The 22139-nt window shown below is 53.5% G+C and overlaps 1 protein-coding gene across 1 annotated transcript; it reads right to left on the bottom strand.

The window, feature by feature from the left end:
• Positions 1–16907: 16907 nt before the first annotated feature.
• LOC123094491 (uncharacterized) lies at positions 16908–18146 on the bottom strand. The gene has a single exon (XM_044516483.1). It carries the CDS (start codon positions 18144–18146, stop codon positions 16908–16910), a length of 1239 nt encoding a protein of 412 aa, XP_044372418.1.
• Between the last annotated feature and the right edge of the window lie 3993 nt (positions 18147–22139).

The following is a 22139-nucleotide window of genomic DNA, read 5'->3' as shown; positions in this document are numbered from 1 at the left end:
CTTTGCCATAGTGGTCATGCGGAGACCCCGCAGAGCAGCAGTAGGGGTGTTATCTCCACGGAGAGACCTGAAGCTGGGTAAGATTCGCCGGCGTGCATGCCTTCGCCTCATCCCGTTTCCAGGCACCGGCGATGTTTTACTCGCCCCCACCATGATAAGCCATCCCTTGGCATATGTCGCACCCAACCCCGACATTGGCGACCACCGTGGGGCGAGGTGCACCGCCGTCCGGAGACCTGCTCTGGACGAGAACCCTTTTTCTCCCTGGCGAGCGCAGCTAGCCCGGCACACCAGACGGAGTCTGCGCCGACGCGCTGCACGGCGCTGAGATCGCCTGCGCAGCCAGCTGTCTCGCCGAACTTGTCGGCGAGGTTCGCCTCTCCGACGAGCCTGCATCTGACGCAGGCACGGGCGGCCCCGAGAGCCTCCTCGCGGGCCTCCTTGAACAACTCCACGTCGCCGGCGAGCCTGCCGTGGACCTGGAGTCCATAGGCTCCACCGACCCAATGCTGGTCGACTCCGACACTGCGTCGCTCGACGCGTTCCCCACCAACGTGGTGGTCTACGACGAGCCGCTCCCTCACACGGAGAGCGGCGGAAGCACCGTCATAGAGGTTCTCGTCCTCGATCATGGCAAGCATTCCGGTGAAGGAGTTCATGACCCACTCGACGCGGCTCTGCAAGACCTGACCGCGCCGATTCCGGGAGACGCTGATACCGAAACGCTGGAGGCACGCCGCCTTCAGCTCGCCGAAGGCGCGAAGAAGCTGGAAATCATGAGACGCTTGTCAAAAGCCTACCAGCGTGAGATGGATCGCGCTAAGGGCGGCTCGCCGGCCCAACGGGGCCTAGCCGCCTAGGCGCGGTCCGGCAGCGCGGCGTGGCCATCGCCAAACTGTTTGGGGCCAATCACCCTGTGTACACCACGCCTGCGGAGAACATCCGCGCCGCCCAGGCGGCGGCGGACGAGCTAGACAACTTCGAGGGTGAAGAGCGCCGCCTGATGACGGAGCGAGTCCAGCAGCTCCTCGACGCGGCTGCCGTGCAGAATGAAGCCGGCTGCCGCACGGAGGCGCTGCAACGACAAAACAACGACCTGCCTCCCCGCCGAGATCAAGGCGCGACGTCTCGGACACCAACTGGCGGTGTCCGTGGAAAGAAAGGCAAGGAGCCGGCTGTCAGCCACAGTCGGACTCGCATCACCATCGAGCGCGACCAAGACGGCCGCCCAAAAGCAGTGGAACGGCAGGACGACTATCTGCCTCCTCCTCCTCGCAAAGAAAGGCGAGTCTCCTCGCCACCCATTGAGCATCCGACTCTCGGCGACCGCCTTGGCCGCCGAGAGGGAGTCGGAGAAAATGACGCCCGCCACCGGATCGACCAACTCTACCGATCCCTGACGCTGGAAGAAGAAGACGAGTTGGGTCCTCTGTGTTTTGGACCTCGCATCCGAGACGAGCCCTTTCCCAAAGGTTTCACGCTCCCCCGAGATACACCCAAGTACACCGGCTCCGTGAAGCCGGAAGACTGGCTGGTTGACTACTCCTCGACCGTCAACATAGCGAACGGTAACAAGCGTGTTGTCGTAAAGTATGTTCCACTCATGCTCTAGGGCACGGCCCGGACATGGTTGAACATCCTGAAGCCCCGCAACATCAACAGCTGGGTCGACTTCACCGAAGCCTTCGTCCGCAACTTCACGAGCACGTACAAGCGACCTCCCAAGCCTCGCCAACTCTCCTTGTGCGTGCAAGGCCCCGCCGAGTCAACTCGCGGCTACCTCACGCGCTGGGCCGAGCTTCGGAACTCCCGCGAGGGCGTGCACGAGGTGCAGGCTATCGAGTACTTCACTGCCGGGTGCAGAGAAGGTACCCTCCTCAAGCACAAGCTCCTCTGCGACGAGACGGAGACCCTCGATGAGCTGCTGATCACAGCAGACAAGTACGCCACAGCCGACTCCTCCATGAAGGCGGAGATTCAAGTTAGTGCGACTGGGAAAGTATCCCCTCAGGCTCCCAGAACTCCGGCTGGGGACGCCAGTCAGCGACAACCGCAAAACGATCGCAAGCGCAAAGCCCCACAGCCGGCTTCCAGCAGCCGTCAAGTGGCGACAGTCGAAGACCAGCAGCCGGAGGAGCAGCCTCCGACCAAGCGACAGAAAGGCGGCAAGTCCAACTGGTTGCCGGCCTTCTCCTACGAGCAGACTCTAGATGGCCCCTGCATGTTCCACAGCGGCGCTAAGCCGTCAAACCACACCACCCGGAAATGCCACTGGCTCACCAGAATCACCAAGGGAGACGGCCTCCTGCCTCCCCTGCCTGCTGGGCCGCCGCCTCCACCGCCGCCCCAGCAGCCGGCTGTCAGGCTAGTCGGCGCAGTACAAGGCGAGTACCCAGAAGAGCATGGAGCCTATGTGGTGTTCACCAGTGTGGCTGACGATCGACGCAGCACGCGGCTGCAGCAGCAAGAGGTGAATGGAGTAGCATCAAGTACTCCAGAGTTCATGCACTGGTCCGAGAAGCCTATCAGTTGGAGCAGAGCTGATCACCCAGAGGTGATGCCGAGTCCGGGCTCCTACGCCCTGGTCTTAGGTGCCACCTTTGCCACAGATAGGCGGGACGCTCGCTTCTCACAAGTGCTGATAGACGGAGGCAGTAGCATCAACATCCTGTACAAGGATACCATGGAGAAGTTAGAAATAAAGCAAAGACAACTTCAAAACAGCCGGACTGTGTTCCACGGCATTATTCCTGGCCTTTCCTGCTCACCAATCGGCAAGATACTGATAGACGTCCTCTTTGGAGACAAAGATCATTTCCGCCGAGAGCCAGTTTGGTTTGAGGTGGTGGACCTCGAAAGCCCGTACCATGCGTTGCTTGGCCGACCTGCTTTTGCCAAGTTCATGGCGGTCCCCCACTACGCCTACCTCAAGATGAAGATGCCGAGTTCCAAGGGGATTCTGACCATAGCCGGCGACTACAGAAAGTCGTCCGCTTGCGCGGCCGAAAGCAGTCGGCTAGCCGAGTCCCTGGTGATCGCAGCTGAGAAGCGGCTTCTTGATCGGGTTGTGGCGATGGCCGGCAAGCAGCCCGAGCTGTCACCCCATCCCAAGGAGTCGGAAGCTGAAGGTTTGTTCAAGCCGGCCAAAGAAACAAAGAAGATACCCTTGGACCCGGAGCACCCAGAGAGGTACGCTGTCATAGGTGCAAACCTTGACAGCAAATAGGAAGGCGAGCTCGTCGATTTCCTCCGTGAGAATTGAGACATCTTCGCATGGTCCCCTAAAGACATGCCAGGTGTACCGATGGAATTCGCCGAGCACAAGTTACATGTCCGGTCAGATGTGAAGCCCGTCAGGCAGCCCTTGCGCCGCCTGTCAGAAGAGAAGAGAAGAGTTGTTGGAGAAGAGATAGCCCGACTCCTGGCAGCCGGCTTCATTATGGAAGTATTTTTCCCAGAGTGGCTAGCAAACCCAGTCCTGATGCTGAAGAAGAACAAGCAGTGGCGGATGTGCATCGACTACATAAGCCTCAACAAAGCTTGCCCCAAGGACCCATTCGCTCTGCCGAGAATTGATCAGGTGATATACTCCACAGCCGGATGCGAGCTGTTGAGCTTCTTAGATGCATATTTAGGATATCACCAGATCAAACTGAACCCGGCTAACAGACTGAAGACCACCTTCATCACGCCGTTTGGAGCCTTCTGCTACCTGACCATGACGTTCGGCTTGAGGAATGCCGGTGCCACCTTTCAGCGTTGCATGCAGAAGTGCCTCCTCAAGCAACTCGGCAGAAACGCCCACGTCTACGTGGACGATGTGGTGGTGAAGACGGAAAAGCATGGAACACTGCTGGAAGACCTCAAGGAAACCATTGAGAACCTGCGCCGAGTCCAGATCAAGCTCAACCCTGAGAAGTGCATCTTCGGAGTACCAGCTGGTCAACTCATTGGCTTCCTGGTCTCTGAACGCGGCATAGAGTGCAACCCTGTAAAGATCAAGGCCATCGAGAGGATGGAGGTACCCGGCCGACTGCTGGATGTGCAAAAGTTCACCGGCTGCTTGGCGTCCATCAGCCGATTCATCAGTCAGCTGGGCGAGAAGGCCCTCCCTTTATACCAGCTCATGAAGAAGACGACCTTTTTCGAGTGGAACCCCAAAGCGGACGAAGCTTTTCTCCAATTGAAGAAAATGTTGACTACTCCCCCTGTGCTGGCGGTCCTGACTCCCAAAGAGCCCATGCTCCTGTACATTGCCGCCACCAGCCCGGTAGTCAGCACAGTCATTGTAGTTGAACGCAAGGAGGAAGGCAAGGCGCTACCTGTCCAGAGACCGGTATATTACCTGAGCGAAGTACTGTCGACCTCCAAGCAGAACTATCCCCGCTACCAGAAGATGTGCTATGGCGTGCACTTTGCCGCCAAGAAGTTGAAGCCTTACTTTCAGGAGCATCCAATCACTGTGGTTTGCACAGCCCCACTAGCCGAGATCATCAGAAGCCGAGATGCTTCTAGCCGAGTGGCAAAATGGGCCATTGAGCTGACTCCCTACACCATCTACTACCAGCCCCGCACCGCCATCAAGTCGCAAGCACTGGCCGACTTCCTCGTCGACTGGGTCGAGACCCAGTACCTACCGCCAGCGCCCGACTCCACCCATTGGCGGATGCATTTCGACGGCTCCAAGATGCGCACCGGCTTGGGAGCCGGTGTGGTCCTCACTTCCCCCAAAGGCGACAAGCTCAGATATGCGCTGCAAATCCATTTCACCGCCTCCAATAACGTCGCTGAATACGAGGCGCTCATTCACGGGCTCCGGCTCGCCAAAGAACTTGGCATTCGCTGGATCCTGTGTTATGGCGACTCCGACTTAGTGGTCCAGCAGTCATCTGGCGATTGCGACGCCAAGGATGCAAACATGGCAAGCTACCGCTTCCTTGTACAGCAACTCAGCGGATATTTTGAGGGGTGCGAGTTCCTTCACGTGCCAAGAAATGACAACGACCAAGCAGACGCCCTGGCACGAATCGGCTCCACCCGCCAAGCAATACCACCTGGCGTCGCCCTTCGGCGCCTCCTCAAGCCGTCTGTCAAGCCTTCACCAGAATCAGACTCCATCTTTGTGCCGGCTCCCCCCGAAGAAGTCGGATCCGACTCAAGAGCCCCAGCAGGCGGCACGAGAATTCTTACAAATGACTCCAAGAAAGCCGCGGTCGAAGCCGGCCCGGGGACTTCAGAACCCGGCCCGGGGACTGTGGCGACCAGTCCGAAGACTCCACAACTCGCCCCGAGGACTTCATCAATCCAGCAAGCGCCCGCGGACTCCAACCCGCCGCCTCCCAGCCCAGACGCCCTTGTCCAAGTCGCAGTACTGGCAGTTGAAGAAATAGCATCACCCTCATGGGACCAGCCCATCCTCAAGTTCCTAGTAAGCAAAGAGTTGCCAACTGATGAAATCTTGGCTCGGCAAGTACAACGCCGAGCGGCAGCTTACACCATAGTCAACAGAGAGTTGGTCAGGCGCAGCGTCACTGGTGTCTACCAGCGTTGCGTCGAGCCAGAGCAAGGCCAAGCAATTCTCAAAGACATCCATCAAGGCGAGTGCGGCCACCATGCGGCTTCAAGAGCACTCGTCGCCAAAGTCTTCCGACACGGTTTCTTCTAGCCAACTGCCCTAGAATAGGCCAAAGAATTGGTCCAAAAGTGCAAAGGGTGCCAGAAATTCCGCTCCAAGCCACATCAGCCGGCTTCCGCACTCAAGACTATCCCCATCGCCTGGCCCTTTGCGGTTTGGGGCCTGGATATGGTGGGACCATTCAAAACAGCACGAGGCGGCCTAACTCACTTACTTGTCGCGGTGGACAAGTTCACCAAGTGGATAGAAGTAAATCCCATCAAGAAGTTGAATGGTCCGACTGCAGTGACCTTCATCGCCGACATCACGACTCGGTACGGCATACCACACAGCATCATCACCGACAACGGCACAAATTTTGCCAAAGGTGCCTTGGCCCGTTTCTACGCAACACAAGGCATCCGACTGGACTTAGCGTCTGTTTCCCATCCGCAGTCAAACGGCCAGGTAGAGCGAGCAAACGGCCTCATCCTGTCTGGCATCAAGCCTTGACTGGTCGAACCACTGGAGCGTTCGGTCGGCTGTTGGCTTGACGAGTTGCCAGCCGTCCTCTGGAGTCTGCGCACGACTCCAAACAAGTCAACCGGCTTCACACCTTTCTTCCTCGTCTACGGTGCTAAAGCCGTCATCCCAACGGACATAGAGTTCGACTCCCCGCGAGTCACCATGTACACCAAGGAGGAAGCAGAAGAAGCACGACAAGACGGTGTCGATCTGCTGGAAGAGGGCCGGCTGTTGGCACTCAGCCGGTCCAGCATCTACCAGCAGAGCCTGCGCCAATACTACAACAGGAAGGTCAGGCCGAGATCTTTCCAAGAGGGCGACCTTGTGCTCCGACTGATCCAGCAAACAACTGGTCAGCACAAGCTGTCGGTGCCTTGGGAAGGCCCCTTCATTATTAGCAAAGTGTTGGGCAACGACTACTACTATCTGATCGACGCTCAGAAGCCTCGAGCACGCGAGAGGGACGACTCCGGCAAAGAGACGGAATGCCCATGGAATGCAAATCTTCTCCGAAGATTTTACAGTTGATGCAGTATGTATCACGCTACCCTTTGTATTAAAGTACCAAGACTTCGGGGCCCCCGAGACGAGCTCGGGGACTGCCCTTTTTGTTATCTGTATGATAAGAATTATGCCTTCGAGTATACTACTCTTTGTTATGCCGCTTGGCACCGGGCTCGACTAGTCGGCCAGGGGACTCATCGCCTCGCGCTATGGAATGCTTCCTGCAGTCGGACAAGTAGTGTGTGGCGCCTAAGCCGTCTCTTGTCAGAAGCTGGAGCTCGCAGAGCGACTGTTTGGTAGGCAGGAGTAAGGAAGAATGGGCGCCCACATGAAAAATGGCTAAGGACTCAAAGCATAAACATAGCCTAAGCCGGCTTCCAGCCTCTCTTAAGCAAAGCCGACACTCGAGTAGTCGGCTTGCCGCTTTCTATCCAACTTGTTAAAAAAGACTCTAAAAAATGGCCAAGTGCTTGCCTTCCCAAAGTAGCCAAGCATTTGATCCAGTGGCAGTCCGCAGAACGGTTGTCCGACTGGCAAGGCGGCGACTAAGGGAAGGCGGCAAAGGAAAAAGCCAAAAGAGCAATGAGCAAGGAAAGATAGAATTCGGATAAATATTTACATAAAATAGGCCCTTGGCCGAATCTACAAGCAGAAGTTCAAAATACACCCCGCGGGTGGAATTGTTCGAATTAACAAGTTCTTCAAAGACTACTAAAAAAGATAAAATAAAGGCAAGACGGCAGCCTAGGAAGCGGCAGATGGGTTCGGAGGGTCGGAAGAGACGGCGGTGTCAGGCACCGGGGCGGCCGGCTGGACAGTCTCGGCTTGATCGTCTCTGGCGGCAGCCAGCTTGGTCGGGCGCGGCTCGTTGCTGGAGGCGCGGTCGAGCTGAGGCTGGTCGCCCGCTCCGTCTTCTGGCGCCTCCGTCTCACCTCCGTCCTCCGCCTCGCCTTCCTCCTCGGCGCTGGAACTAATCATCCCCACCGAGTCCTCGTCATAATCTGGGTTCATCCCGAACCACTCCGGCGGCGCCTCCCCGCCGTCTTCAGCCCGATCAGGGATGAACACGCTGGTGTCTGCGTAATCGGCGATCGCCGCCACGCGCGCGACGAGGGCGTCTTCCACAGCTATCAGCTCCGCCTGGGCCTCTGACCGGAACGCGACCAGCCGGTCCAGGTCCAGCCCTGGATACCACGCCTTGGCGAATTCCAAGGCCCGGCGCGCTCCAGCCCGGGCCGAGGAACCCTTCCAGGCCTCAAGACGACCAGCCGCGACCTCTAGCCAGTTGGCAGTCCGACTGGGAGTGCGCAGAACCGGCATGTCTGGCCACAGGGCAGCAATCGCCTGGGTGCCGGCACGTTGAAGCCGGCGCAGCATCCGATGGAAGAAGTCTGTGAGTGGCCAGGGAAGAAGTCTGCCAAGACAAAAAAGAAGCAAGTCAAAAAATCAGGAGTCAGCCCGACCCATAGTCAGCGGCTCAAAGAAAGTAAAGAAACTCACCATCGACGATGTCCTCAATCTCATGGAAGCCGGAGGTCAGCATTGCCTCCTTGTCGGTCCAGGAGGAGCGCCCGCTTTCGAACTCATGGGAGCAGTCTCTTTCGTCCCTGCCTCATCATGCGCCTTCTTGAGCAGCTCCCTTTGCTCCGCCAGCTGCGCAGCCAGCAGGTCGCGCTCCGCGGCGAGCTTGCTGCACTCCTCCCCCTTGGCATGCAAGGCGGTGTTGGCTTCGCCCAGCTGCTGCTGAAGAGTGGCGTTGGCCTCTGAAGAATAAAAAGGAAAAGACGTTAAGTCGTCAACAAAGAAGGTTGCCGGGAAGATCCGGCCCGACTGCTGAGCAGTCGGCCCGAATCTCGGGGACTACAGCCCACGAGTGCGCCAACGCGCCCCCGCGAAGAAGAAGGAGGACTCACTCCGGCTCTCCGACAAGTCGGCAGTCCGCCTACCCAGCTCCTCAACATTGCGGTTGAAGGCAGTGACGCGGAGGTTGTGATACTCCTGCGATAAGAATTTTAGACAAAGATAAGTATTGGAACTCGCCACAAGGAGTTCCGAGCCGCCTGCTCAGCAGCCGGCCCGAAACTCGGGGACTACACCCAGTGGGTGCGCTGGCGCGCCCCCACAGAGAAGAACAAGGAAAAAACAAAGTCAAAAATGAAAGCATACCCGAACGGCTGCTCGCGACGCCAGATGCGCCTTGGTGCAGTTCTGGATGGCGTCGCCCTCGGCTCGCAGTTTCGCGTGAACGTCCAGAAGCGCCTGGTTCAGGGGGCCTGTGCCGCCTCCTCGCACCCACCCAACGGGCGCGGCACTCGTCGCCTCAGCGTCTGGGATGGCCGAGCTGGCGGCGTCGATCGCCAAGGGGCGTGGCGCCGAAATCGCCTTCTCAAGGCGGCGGCGCGCTGGCGAGGCGACTTGAAGGAGCAGCTTCGCCACGGACTCGCCCTCAGTCAGCGGCACCGGCGGGCCTGCCGGTTGTTTACCGTGCGCACTCCCAGACGGCGGTGGAGGCGGCGGTGGCGACACGGCCGTGTCCGACATGAAGACCTCGCCGCTTTCCCTCTCCATGACGCGGTTCGCGCCGCCGGCTTCCCCAGTCTGCCCCGTGAACTCCGGGGACGGCAGCGCGGAGTTTAGCGGGACGACGAGCAACGCCGATTGGAGGTGCGCGGCCTCCTCAGCTCGCCGCCTTGCCGCAACGGCGGCTTCGGCCTCGTCCTACTTCCTCTGGGCGGAGGCCGCCGCCTTCTCGGCCTCCGCCTTCTCCAGGTGGGCGGCTTCGTCCTCGTCGCGCTTCTCCCGCGCATTCCGCTCCGTCGCCTCCTAGAGGTTGGCGGTGGGGTCAATCCGCCGAGTAGTGGCGGACGTCTCTGCCGACCCCATGACGGAGGCGGCGGCGACCCTCTCAAAGGTAAGGGGAGCCCTGAGGCGAGGAAGGCATGTAAAAGATTTGGACAAGATTCACCAGTAGAAAACAAGACAAAAGGCGGAGGCACTTACGCAGAGATCAGTGGCGGCTTTTTCACTTCCTTACGAAAGCGGATGGCCTTCGCGATCGCCTCCTCCCGCTTGGTCGCGGTGGACGCCCCCTTGAACTTCTTCGAACGGCCGCCAAGCAAGCTCGGCCCGGCCCGGCGCCTCTTCGCGCCGCCTTGACCACCCAAGCCGGCGAAGGAACTCGCGCTCGGCTGGCCGGCCTTTGGTTGGTGGCGCGGGGCAACTTCCCCCTCGGCGTCGTCATCAGGCCAGTCGGCAAAAGTGGCCGAGGTCCTGAAGCCGCCTCCTCCTCCTCCTCCTCCTTCAGCGTCGGCCTCCATCACCGCGGCCCCCAAGTCAGGGTCGTCGACGTCGCTCTCCACTCGATCGGGGACGAACTGACGGGCCGGGCCCGCGGTGCCGGCTGAAGGCTGGATGAGGGGGTTCTGACTCGAGAAAAACCAAAAAGATCAGAAGTCAAAAAGATCAGAAGTCGGATTCGGCTGCAAAAGAAGACAGAAGAAGAAGAGAAACGACTTACAGCGGGCGGGGGGTTGGCGCGTGAGTACGGCTCCTTGCCGAACCGCCAATTCGCCGCGAGATTGCAGTTCGCGATGTAATTCACTTTGTCCGCCACCTCCGCGTGGGGCATGTCCTTGGAGCACAGCCGACTCGGGTCCCGGTGGCCGCTCATCTAACAGATCAGATGAGGTCGGCCTTGGAGTGGGAGGACTCGGCGCGCCACGAAGGCGGCCAGCAGGTCGGCCCCGGTCAGACCCTCTGACTGCGTCAGTACTTGGAGTCGCGCGACGGCGGCGGCACCAGCGGGAGTCAGCATCTTGACCCGGTGGGACCAGCTGGGGAGCCTCCCAGCCGGTGCGCCGGCTTCGTAAGGCGGCAGGTTGACCCAGTCGCCATATGGGGCGACATTCTTCACATAAAAATAAGACCGCTGCCACATCTTCACCGACTTAATCAGCGGGATGGCGGGAAACGGGTTGTCGGCCACCGATCTCCGCATCGCGATGAAGGCACCACATTGGGCCGGCACGCCGGCGACGTGTGTGCCGAGTTTTGACTGAAAGAACTCCCCCCATAGCTCGATGGTGGGGAGAACGCCGAGGAAGCCTTCGCACAAGGTGGCGAAGGCAGCCAGCAGCACCACCGTGTTCGGGGTAAGGTGGTGTGGCTGGAGCCCGTGAAACTCCAAGAAGGAGCGGAAAAAACCGCTCGCCGGCAGCCCCAGGCCGCGTATGAGGTGCGAGCGGAATACGACCCGCTCGTCCTCCTCCGGCGCCGGCGATACTCCCCCCTCCGGCGCGGCACGGGCCCGCACTAGGTCCTCGCCGGGGAGGCGACGCATCTTACGAAGGAACTCAATGTGGTCGTCGTCCACCTCGGAGCCGTCCCACACGCCGGAGCGTACAGCAGGAGGTGCGGCGGTGGAGGAAGAGCTCATCGCTGCGGGCGTGGCGTGGTTCGGCGCGGCGGCGGCGAGAGGAAGAAGAAGCAAGAGGAAGCGAAGGGAGAAGGGGAAATGGGCGTGCGTGCTCCGCCGCCCCCTCCTCCCGCCTACTTATAGGCTCGTGGGCTGAGAAGTCGATGGGGCAGACGTGGGATTAACTGTGCCCAGGACCCCACGCCCCCCACGATTTACCGCACGAAGTAACTGCGCGCAGTTATGACGTGGGAATCCCAACCGTCTGCACGGCCGCAACAGATCCGTTCGCGTGCCGAGGTGCGGTAGTGGCGGGCCCCGCCTAACGCCCGGTCCCGTCGCGCGCGTGGGTGGGCAGACTGACCCAGGCAGCTGCCCGGAAGCTTATCAGGCACGCTGCCTGGATCCCGCTACGACCTTCTACGAGTCCGGCTCCAGCTAGTCGGCCAAGAGGAGGACGGGAAGCAAGGTCCAGATTCCACCACCAGAAGGATGAAACTGTTGAGACTCCTCGACATGTCACCCTCGGCGCCTCACCAACTTCGAGGACTACTGTCGGAGTAATGGGCCACGGTAGGCTAACCCGAGCCCCTGAACCTTTCAAGACATCGGGGCGGACTGCGCCCCTCAAGACCCCATGATAAGGAGCCGCCTTCGGGAAGTCGGCGGCAAGGCCGCCGACTGCCCCTCAGGGCCGAATCCCAGGGACGACTTCGAGATAAGCCGACTCCTAACAGACGGCTTCCAGAGAAGCCGACTATGGGGAGTCGGCCCGCGACTCCAACCACCTCCTGCCTTCGCCACGATGGACGGGACGGGGTACGGTCACCGCGTGGCCGTCCCTGCCCCGCTTACGAAGGGCTGGCATGGCTACAGTGCGCCGTATCACTGGAGATCTCCATCCGGCGCGGCACTGTTGCCATACCTGCCCTGACCTCAGCCCCCGTGGGCGGCGCACTGTGCCCACGACGGCCTACCTGTACGGCCCAGAGACGGCGGGTCCCGCCCGACAGCGGGGGTGCAGAAGACGGCAAGAGCGCCACAAGACGGACCCGTTGGGAGTCGGCCCCGGGAGTCGGCCAGCCCCTCCCACGGGCCCCGCACGCCATTAACCAAACAAGATGGGGAATGGCCACAGTGATCGTCCGCCAGGCGGTGGCACTGTTGCCATGACCCCATGACCAAGCCAGCGTCATTAGAAGCACGGCTATAGTAATCCACAGCCGGCACGACCCGCCCGCGGCGGACAGGGCCTGACGGCTCCGTACCAGGCCTGTTGGCGGGGCCTGCCAATCGGCGGGCCCCAGCAGTCGGCGGAGAAGATGGCGGCCTGAGAGACAGACGGCTGGGACCCGCACCCAGCCGGATTACCATTGTATCCCTGGGGGGCGGGCCTATATAAGCCCCCCGGGGCACCCATGCAAGGGGGATCGCTTCTTTAGCACTAGACCAGATCATATAGGAAGGAGGGAGCTAGCCTTGCCTTCTCCTACCTCCAGGAAACAACTCAAGGAGCAGCCTTGTACTCACTTTGCCATAGTGATCATGCGGAGACCCCGCAGAGCAGCAGTTGGGGTGTTATCTCCAAGAAGAGCCCTGAAGCTGGGTAAGATTCGCCGGCGTGCATGCCTTCGCCTCATCCCGTTTCTAGGCACCGGCGACGTTCTACTCGCCCCTACCATGATAAGCCATCCCTTGGCATATGTCGCACCCAACCCCCGACACTTCAGAACCCCAAAGAATTTAATATATGATCTTTGGCCCTTTCTAAGAACCTATGATATAATATATGGCCTTAGGCCCTTTAAAAAAATACAGGCATGACTGTGTATGGTAATTTGGCTCGCGTTTACACATGCTTGTGATCTGGAGAAAAATCTATCTCTCCATAACAATGTTAGGCCTCCTTTGGTTCATAGGATAGGAATTTTCTAGGAATAGGAAAATCATAGGAAGTGAGACATGCATCTTAATTTCTATAGAGGAAGATAAGTCATTTGGTGCACAGGATAGGAATTTTTTCATTGAGTTTAGGCTAATGCTTTCTTTTCCTTCAAAATGTGAAGGATTGATTCCTATCGTACATAGGAATAGGAATCCATTCCTACAAACCAAAGGGCTTCAAAGGAATTTTTCCTTTGCAAATCCTATCCTACAGAATTCCTATAAAATTCCTACAAACCAAAGGAGGCATAGGTTTGCCTTCCGCCGGCTCGCCGTCGATCTGCCTCATCCCCGTTGCCCTTAGGGCTATGTGGGCGCGTGGATCCCGACCTTTGCTGGTGGGAGGGCTTCGTTTTAGATGTTTCTTCATGTTTTGTTAGGTTTGTGTCCTGCTTAGGAAGGCGAGACGGCGGCGGCTTCCTGAATATGAAATAAGTTCCTCTCCGCCTAGCCCCGTCCCGGTGGTGTGCCTAGCATCGTCGATGAACGTCTGGAGGTGTGTCTCCGACAGATATGTCTTCGGTAGATTTGCTTGGATCTGGTCGTTGTTCGTCTATGTTTGTGTTTCTTCTGGTTGAATCCTTTCGATCTACGCTACGCTTCATCGGCGGCAGTTGTTGTTCTGGTGCACTGATCTTATCAGACCTTAGCACGATGACTTCGTGACTGTCTACTACAACAAGTTTTCCCGGCTACATTAAAGGAGGGGCGAATACGGCGGCACGCCTTTGGCTCACCTCAGTGCTTGTAGTCATCACTAGGTAGTCTACGGATCTTGATGCAAATTTTTTTTGGTGTTTTCTTGTACTCCATGATAAAAGATGGATAGATCAAAAGTTTTTCCGAAAAAAGCCTAGCCGCTATTATATGCCCCATAAGAAACAGAATTATGAAGCACTTTTCTTCGTTGCAGTTTTTAGGGGGAATGGCATTTTGGTGCTGCCCAAGAAAGTAAAATAGCAGCCTTTTTTTTAGGGATGGCGCGGTTGTGTCTCGTCTCCCTCGCAACGAGACACAAACCCGTCTCTGGGCTGGCCCATAATCACGCAGGTGCATGTGCAATTTTTTGTTTGTTTTCTTATTTTCGTTTATATGTTTGAAAAAATAAGTAATAAATACATAATTTCAAAACACTTGATGTACTTAATTTTTTCTAAAATCACCAGAAATTTAAAGAATGTTTACACTGCAAGAAAAAATAGTGTAGTTTGTATAAAAATGTCAATGTCATCAAGAAAATATTAATTACACTTAATAACGTTTATGCTTTCCAAAAATATGTATTTTACATTTCATTTTTCTTTTAAAATTTAGAAAACATTTGTGTAATTAAAAAGATATTTCATACGATTAAAAAATGTGTGTTACATTATAGAAAATGCTCACAATTTTCCAAAAATATATTTATGTCATTTTTATAAAATATTAGCAATGAAAAGAATTTTTGCATAGTTTAAAAAAAACGTTTTGTAAAGAATGTTTGCATAGTTTAGAAAAATGTTTTTATCATTGAAAATGTATTCAACATGTATTTCACTTTTTTAACATGTATTTAAAAAAATAGTTCAAAAACATCTATTTGAAAACTGTTAAACGTGTATAAAAAATGTATAATATGTATGAAAAAGTAGGCATCAACAAAACATATAATTTAGGTAATTTTAAAAAGTTATTCTAAAAATGTTAAAAGTGTATAAATAAAATGTTTTTGATGTATAAGAAAAATGTAAAATGTGTAAAACAAATGCATACATGTGTTAGAAAAGGAAAAAGAAAAAAATCAGTAAAAACCTAGAAAGAAACCAAGAAACCAAACTAAAATAAAAAAGGAAAAGAAGAACAGAAGAAAAATGCTGCAAATAGTGAAAACCCAATAAAAACCACACAAAAACAATTCGCGTTGATGCTACAGTAAAGGGCCTGCCAGTAGTATGCTCGCCAGTGGCGAGACGGAACTACTTCTCACGGCAGGCGAGATATAGCTCCCGCATCTCAGGATTTCTAGAAGCTGGCGACATTCTATAACGGCACCCGGCTGATCTGTTTTACTCTTTTAGAAAAGACATGAAAGAACATATTAAAACTGAATATTATTAAGAAATATACTTTATTAATGTAATAATGTCTTATATTATGGGATAGAGTGTCACAAAGGGAGTAGTACACAGTCAATTTGGACACTTAGTTCGATCGGGTGGGTTCTGGATCAAACGGCCAACACTTCTCTGATCCTTCTCTTTATGTGCTTCTTAGTTGAGTTTATTTTTGTTTTATTTATGTATTTTGTCTAGAGGATGGTCTTGGTGACTATTTATTTATCTTGGATAATATTCTTTGGTGTCGACAGTGGTTTTTGCTTGTAGCACAGTTATGGTTTTTTGTTTATCTTCCGTTCCCTTGTTTTTTTTTTCTTATGTCCATTCCTTGCATATTTGCATGTTAGTAGTTTTTTGTTTCCAACGAGCATGTTGGTAGTTATTACATTTCAAAAGGAACCGAGTTAAATTATTTTACATGTAAATTTTCCCGCAAAAACTTGTAATTTTGGTGTTCATAGTGTGTAAGATTTAATAATATGAAAAATATAAACTCATTTGTTCACACACTTGCAATAGTTTCTGTGAAAGCTGATAATCAAGTTTGTTCCGTGAGTATTTTCTGGTGAAACATGGTAATCGTTCATTACCCTTGTTTTAACAAGCTCTAAAACATGTAAATCATAACAAACACGAATGTAATTGAGATTTTCAAATCATGTAAAATAAGTTAACTTAATTGTGCTACATGCCGGTAGTTGCATTGTGCAGAAATTTAATTGATACTAAACTGAAAATCATTAAACTTAGTAGTATCGTGTCGCTCTTTATATGATGCAAAAATGCACTTCCACCACTCCAAAATATTCAAAGTTCTAGATTTGTCCTAAGACAAACCTTTTTTTTACCATGTTCCATGTATACAGATAGAAAAATATATTAACACTGGCAACATCGAATATACTTTATAGTATGAAGATATATTTTAGAATAAATCTAATGAACCTAATTTGAAGTTATAGACTGATCCTTTTCACACACAAAAAAGACGTTGGTATATTTTTCAATAGACTTGATCAAACTTAAAGATGCTTGACTTAGGTAAAACTTAAAAATATTGAAACGGAGAGAGTAATTAACACCGAATTCGGCAAATTGGAACCAATCAACTGTCAAATCAACAGCCCTTTCTCATTCAGAAGTAGAAGTGACAGTTTTCCAATTTGTCTTTCGAGATATAGGGCTTGGGAAGCAAATGTTAAACTTTCTAGTCACGTGCAGAAAACGTTAAGAAATGGAGTACTAGGCCCTCTTTGGTGTTGCTCCGCTCCACAACTCTGTTGAAAATGACAGAGCTGCAGTTCCCTTGCTCCTGCCTTGACCAAGCGTCGGCCCCCATGCGCAAAGGTCTATCCTCCCTTATCATTCTCACGGCGTGGTGGCTTTGGAAGCACCGTAATGCATGCATCTTCGATGGAGCTACCCCATCGCTCACCTTCATCACCAACTCCATCAAGGACGAGGCGCGTCTATGGGCCAAGGCGGGCGCCAAAGGGCTACACAACATCATCCCCGGCGCGTAGTTGCTAGTTTAGGTGTTTGGGGCTGAGCAAACCCCTTGTTCTAGTTTGCTCCTACATCATGATTTGTGCGTACATGGCCTTGTAAGCGATGTAAATGCTTTTATTTTCCTTCTATCAATGAAAAGATATGCAGCTTGCGTATTCATGAAAAAAAAAGCAGTCACCCCCGCAGATTTCGGAAGTTGGTGGATTACCGAAACAGGGTCCTATTAGTGATTTAAATCGTCACAAGTGCAAACGTTTAAAAACATAGGGGAAATTTTCACGATTAATATATAGGGAAGAAATTATGACATGAAGCAGATGGGAGCCAGATCAAGGGAGCTCCACATCACCACATCGCTGTCGACGGCATCGGCGTTCGGCGACGAGATCACCGCCTCCAGCGAACAGCTCGCTACCTCAGACGACGAGCTGCTGTTGCTGTTTGAGCTTTCCTCGTGGCCCCCCTCAACGCAATCTACCACTGCTTCTTGATTCTGTTCCTGCCGCTTCTTCATGCACGCATCCCTGAGACCGGAGAGCGCCAGCCCGTGACCGACGGCGCCGGAGTTGTTGCCTAAGCGCAGGTGAAGGCACTCGGACACGCCGCTGAGCGCGTAGAGCGAGGCAGAGATCTTCCGCTCGTACTTCATTCTCTTCATCACCTCGTGGATTGCCATCGAGTTCTCGTTCTCGCCACCGCCGTACTCCGAAGCCTCTGTCTCCGCCTCCACTGCGCCGCCGATCTCCGCCGCCATCATCTCGAACGGTGAGAAAAGCCCCGCGTGGCCGACGTCCCCTGGCGGCGACGGGTGCGCGTCCATGAACCCGAAGTCCAAGGGCGCTTCTTCCTCCTCCTCGGACACATCCTCTTCGTCATCCTCCGCGTCTCGAGAGCAATGGGAGTCCTCCTCGTATTTCACGACGCCATGCTCGTCGACGTTCGAGTCGTAGCTGAGGAAGTCGTCGACGTGGAAGCTGCCGGCACCGTACTCCTCTTGCTGTTGCTCCTGCTGCCCAAGTGCTCCTTGCGCAGTGGCACTTGCACTAATGTGTTCGTCGCTGATGCTGCGCGCTCTCTTGAGGCGGAGGAGGAGGAGGTTGGTGACCTTGGAGGGGAGAGCCGATGACGGCGGCGTGTGGTGGTGGAGGTGGCCATGGTTCTCGGTCAACCCTGCTCCGCCGTCCGAGGTGGCCGCGGGGGCGGCTGCGCGGGGCCAGAAGTTGGTGCGGGTGTTGGAGCCGCGGAGGAGGCACGCGGCCTCGTCGTAGGCGCGGGCCGCCTCCTCAACGGTGTCGAAGGTGCCGAGCCACACACGGATCTTCTGGATGGTGTCCTTGATCTCCGCCACCCACCGCCCCGACGGCCGCTGCCGCACGCCCACGAAGCGCTTCCGAGCCCGCTGTGCAGCCGCCACGGCGCCGACCGTCGCTGCCCATGGTTCCGGCCCTGACGCCGTTGTGAAGCTGGAGGTGTCGGCCTTGTGGTGGTCGTCCGAGGCGAGGTCAGCCTCTGTGGGGGACAACTTGCGCTTCATCGCCATGTAGGAAATATTAAGGTTTGCTGGTTCCTGGTTGCCGATCAGCTGCTGTGGTTCGCTAGTATAGGTGCGAGGGCGAGGCTGCTACATTTGAGGTTTGGCCGTGTTGGGGTATTTATAAGGTGGAGTCTGTCAAGGATCAGAGTGCGAGCTACTGAAGAAGGGAGGACAGGAGAAATGGCTTCATGCTAATTTGGATTGTATGGGAGCTGTACAAATGGAAGCCAGTTGAGGACATTTTTGGCTTGACCAAGTTTTCAGTATCTGGCAGGCCCGGTAGGACTGAAGGAGAACACATATTTGCTTAGAAAACAGATTTTACTCATACGTGCAGGACCTCGTCTCTCTATGTCGTAGGGGCACCTCGGAGTTCGCTCTGAGAATGTGAAGGATAATAAAGTACTACCTCCGTCCTAGTTTATTAATCTTTTTTATTTAGGTTTATATTTTAATCATGATTTTAACTAATAAAATATAAGGTGTGTCACAGAAGATACTTTGGCAAGATGGGAGGAACTCATCGAGATTGTTGAGACAATCTGTTTGTCTGACTCTCCGGACCAACCTCTCTGGATGTTGGATTCTTCTAACAAGTACTCTGTCAAGTCCTTCTATAAGCTAATTAACTTTGAAGGGATTCCTTCTGTCATTAGAGATGATATATGGAAAATCAAGGTTCCACCGAATATACATGTTTTTCTTTGACTGGTTTATTACAACAAAAGTTTAACTAGAGATAACTTAGCTAAGCGTAGGCATGTCGAGGACATGTCCTGTGTCTTTTGCTGTGAACCCGAAACTATCCAACATCTGTTTTTTGACTGCATTGTTGCTGAATCTGTCTGGAATTTAATTGCTGACATCTTTGTGATTGATGCTCCTAACTCTTTTGATCAATTAACTTCCTTCTGGAGGAGAAGAAAACATTATGAAGCCTTGAATATTGTTTCTGCTGCTGCCTTGTGGAGCTTATGGCGTCTTCGAAATGATTTTGTTTTCCAGGGGCGAAGATGGCGAAGTATGCGGTGTGTCTTGGACCTGTTGGGGGCGACGATCAAGAAATGGAAAGTGTTATGTTCAGAAGCTCAGGGTGCGCTACTTCTCCGGTGCTTAAGGCTTTTGGACCACCGAAGAGGGGAATTGCTTAGGATTGCATGGAGATCTTAGTGCTTCTTCCCCGATGTGACGTCGCTGGGCTGTAATCGCTGTTAAGCCATTTGGTTTGAACTATTCTAGAGCTTGTAATAGGGCAGTCCTTTAAACCCTTTTATATCTGCGGCAGCTACTCTCTGTCGTCGAGCGCTGTTTAACAGTCTGTGCCTGGTTGTTTTGCCTTGGCTTCTATAAAGTTGGGGTGGGGGGAAACCCCTTTTCGTCAAAATAAAATAAAATATAAGTATACATAGCAAAAATAGTGCCATTGAAAACTATGTTCAAATATAAATCCAACGATATAATTTTCAGCGCTGCTATACACACGATGGGTGGTGGACGATATGTGAACGACAATGCAGATCAGCTCGTCCATGCACAACACTGAAGTGAAGCAGACGGCTGATTTGGTTGTCGTTCCAGTGTCGTGTAGGGACTGTCGTCTGTCGTCTGTATAGTAGTTTTGTATAATTTTTGTTGACATGTATTAACACTCTTTTAGTTAAATTTATGGTTAAAATCTGATATAAAATAGGAAAAAGACTAATAAACTTGGATCCAAGCTTTATCACCATAAATTTGGTCACAAAATAGGTGAGTAAACAACCTACTACTACACGCTTGAAATTGATAAACTTAGGGACGGGCTGCCAGTTGCATGAAATCCCAAATTGGGTCAGTTGACTCATTCTCTGCCCCTGGTCTCGGATCCAACGACCGCGAACCATCTTTTTTCTTCAACCGTTTTCTCAAAACCAGATCACACAGCTGCATGTTTTCTTCTTTCTCCCGACACCATCTTCCCCAAACATCCTCATAGACAACCGGCTAGATCGCCAGCCCCGCCCTCCCCTCAACCGCGGCCCACCGCCGTGCTATAGCCGTCACCGGCCATCCCTCTAGCCCCAGTCATGACCAATTTTTTCCCCGTGGAACCCGCTGTTGGAAATATGCCCTAGAGGCAATAATAAAATGATTATTATTATATTTTCTTGTTCATGATAATTGTCTATTATTCATGCTATAATTGTGTTATCCGGAAATCGTAATACATGTGTGAATACATAGACCACAACATGTCCCTAATAAGCCTCTAGTTGACTAGCTCATTGATCAATAGATAGTCATGGTTTCCTGACTATGGGCATTGGATGTCATTGATAACGGGATCACATCATTAGGAGAATGATGTGATGGACAAGACCCAATCCTAAGCATAGCACAAGATCGTGTAGTTCGTTTGCTAGAATTTTTCCAATGCCAAGTATCTTTTCCTTAGACCATGAGATCGTGTAACTCTCGGATACCGTAGGAGTGCTTTGGGTGTACCAAACATCACAACGTAACTGGGTGACTATAAAGGTATACTACGGGTATCCTCAAAAGTATCTGTTGGCTTGACACGGATCGAGACTGGGATTTGTCACTCCGTATGACAGAGAGGTATCTCTGGGCCCACTCGGTAATGCATCATCATAATGAGCTCAATGTGACCAAGTGTTTGATCACGGGATCATGCATTACGGTACGAGTAAAGTGACTTGCCGGTAACGAGATTAACGAGGTATTGGGATACCGACGATCGAACCTCGGGCAAGTAACATACCGATTGACAGAGGGAATTGTATACGGGGTTACTCGAATCCTCGACATCGTGGTTCATCCGATGAGATCATCGTGGAACATGTGGGAGCCAACATGGGTATCCAGATCCCGCTGTTGGTTATTGACCGGAGAGTCGTCTCGGTCATGTCTGCATGTCTCCCGAACCCGTAGGGTCTACACACTTAAGGTTCGGTGACGCTAGGGTTGTAGAGATATTAGTATGTAGTAACCCAAAAGTTGTTCGGAGTCCCGGATGAGATCCCGGACGTCACAAGGAGTTCCGGAATGGTCCGGAGGTAAAGAATTATATATAGGAAGTCCAGGTTCGGCCATCGGGAAAGTTTCGGGGGTCACCGGTATTGTACCGGGACCATCGGAAGGGTCCCGAGGGTCCACCGGGTGGGGCCACCTATCCCGGAGGGCCCCATGGGCCGAAGTGGGGAGGGAACCAGCCCTTGGTGGGCTGGTGCGCCCCCCTTGGGCCTCCCCCTGCGCCTAGGGTTGGAAAGCCTAGGGGTGGGGGCGCCCCACTTGGCTTGGGGGGCAAGCCACCCCCTTGGTCGCCGCCCCCCCTTGGAGATTGGATCTCCTAGGGCCGGCGCCCCCCTAGGGGCCCTATATAAATAGGGGGAGGGAGGGCTGCGCACCCCATCTCCTGGCGCCTCCCTCTCCCTCTGCAACACCTCTCCCTCTCGTAGAGCTTGGCGAAGCCCTGCCGAGATCGCTGCTACATCCACCACCACGCCGTCGTGCTGCTGGATCTCCATCAACCTCTCCTTCCCCCTTGCTGGATCAAGAAGGAGGAGACGTCTTCCCCAACCGTACGTGTGTTGAACGCGGAGGTGCTGTCCGTTCAGCACTAGGATCATCGGTGATTTGCATCACGACGAGTACGACTCCCTCAACCCAGTTCTCTTGAACGCTTCCGCTCGCGATCTACAAGGGTATGTAGATGCACTCCTCTCTCTCGTTGCTAGATGAACTCCATAGATTGATCTTGGTGAAGCGTACAATTTTTTTTATTTTCTGCAACGTTCCCCAACAGTGGCATCATGAGCTAGGTCTATGCGTAGTTTCTTTGCACGAGTAGAACACAAATTTGTTCTGGGCGTAGATGTTGTCAATTTTCTTGCCACTACTAGTCTTATTTTGCTTCGGCGGCATCGTGGAATGAAGCGGCCCGGACTGACCTTACACGTACGCTTACGTGAGACAGGTTCCACCGTCTGACATGCACTA

The sequence above is a fragment of the Triticum aestivum genome, chromosome 4B (assembly GCF_018294505.1).
Source record: "Triticum aestivum cultivar Chinese Spring chromosome 4B, IWGSC CS RefSeq v2.1, whole genome shotgun sequence".
Lineage (NCBI taxonomy): Eukaryota > Viridiplantae > Streptophyta > Magnoliopsida > Poales > Poaceae > Triticum > Triticum aestivum.
This window is presented reverse-complemented; position numbering and strand designations above follow the sequence as displayed.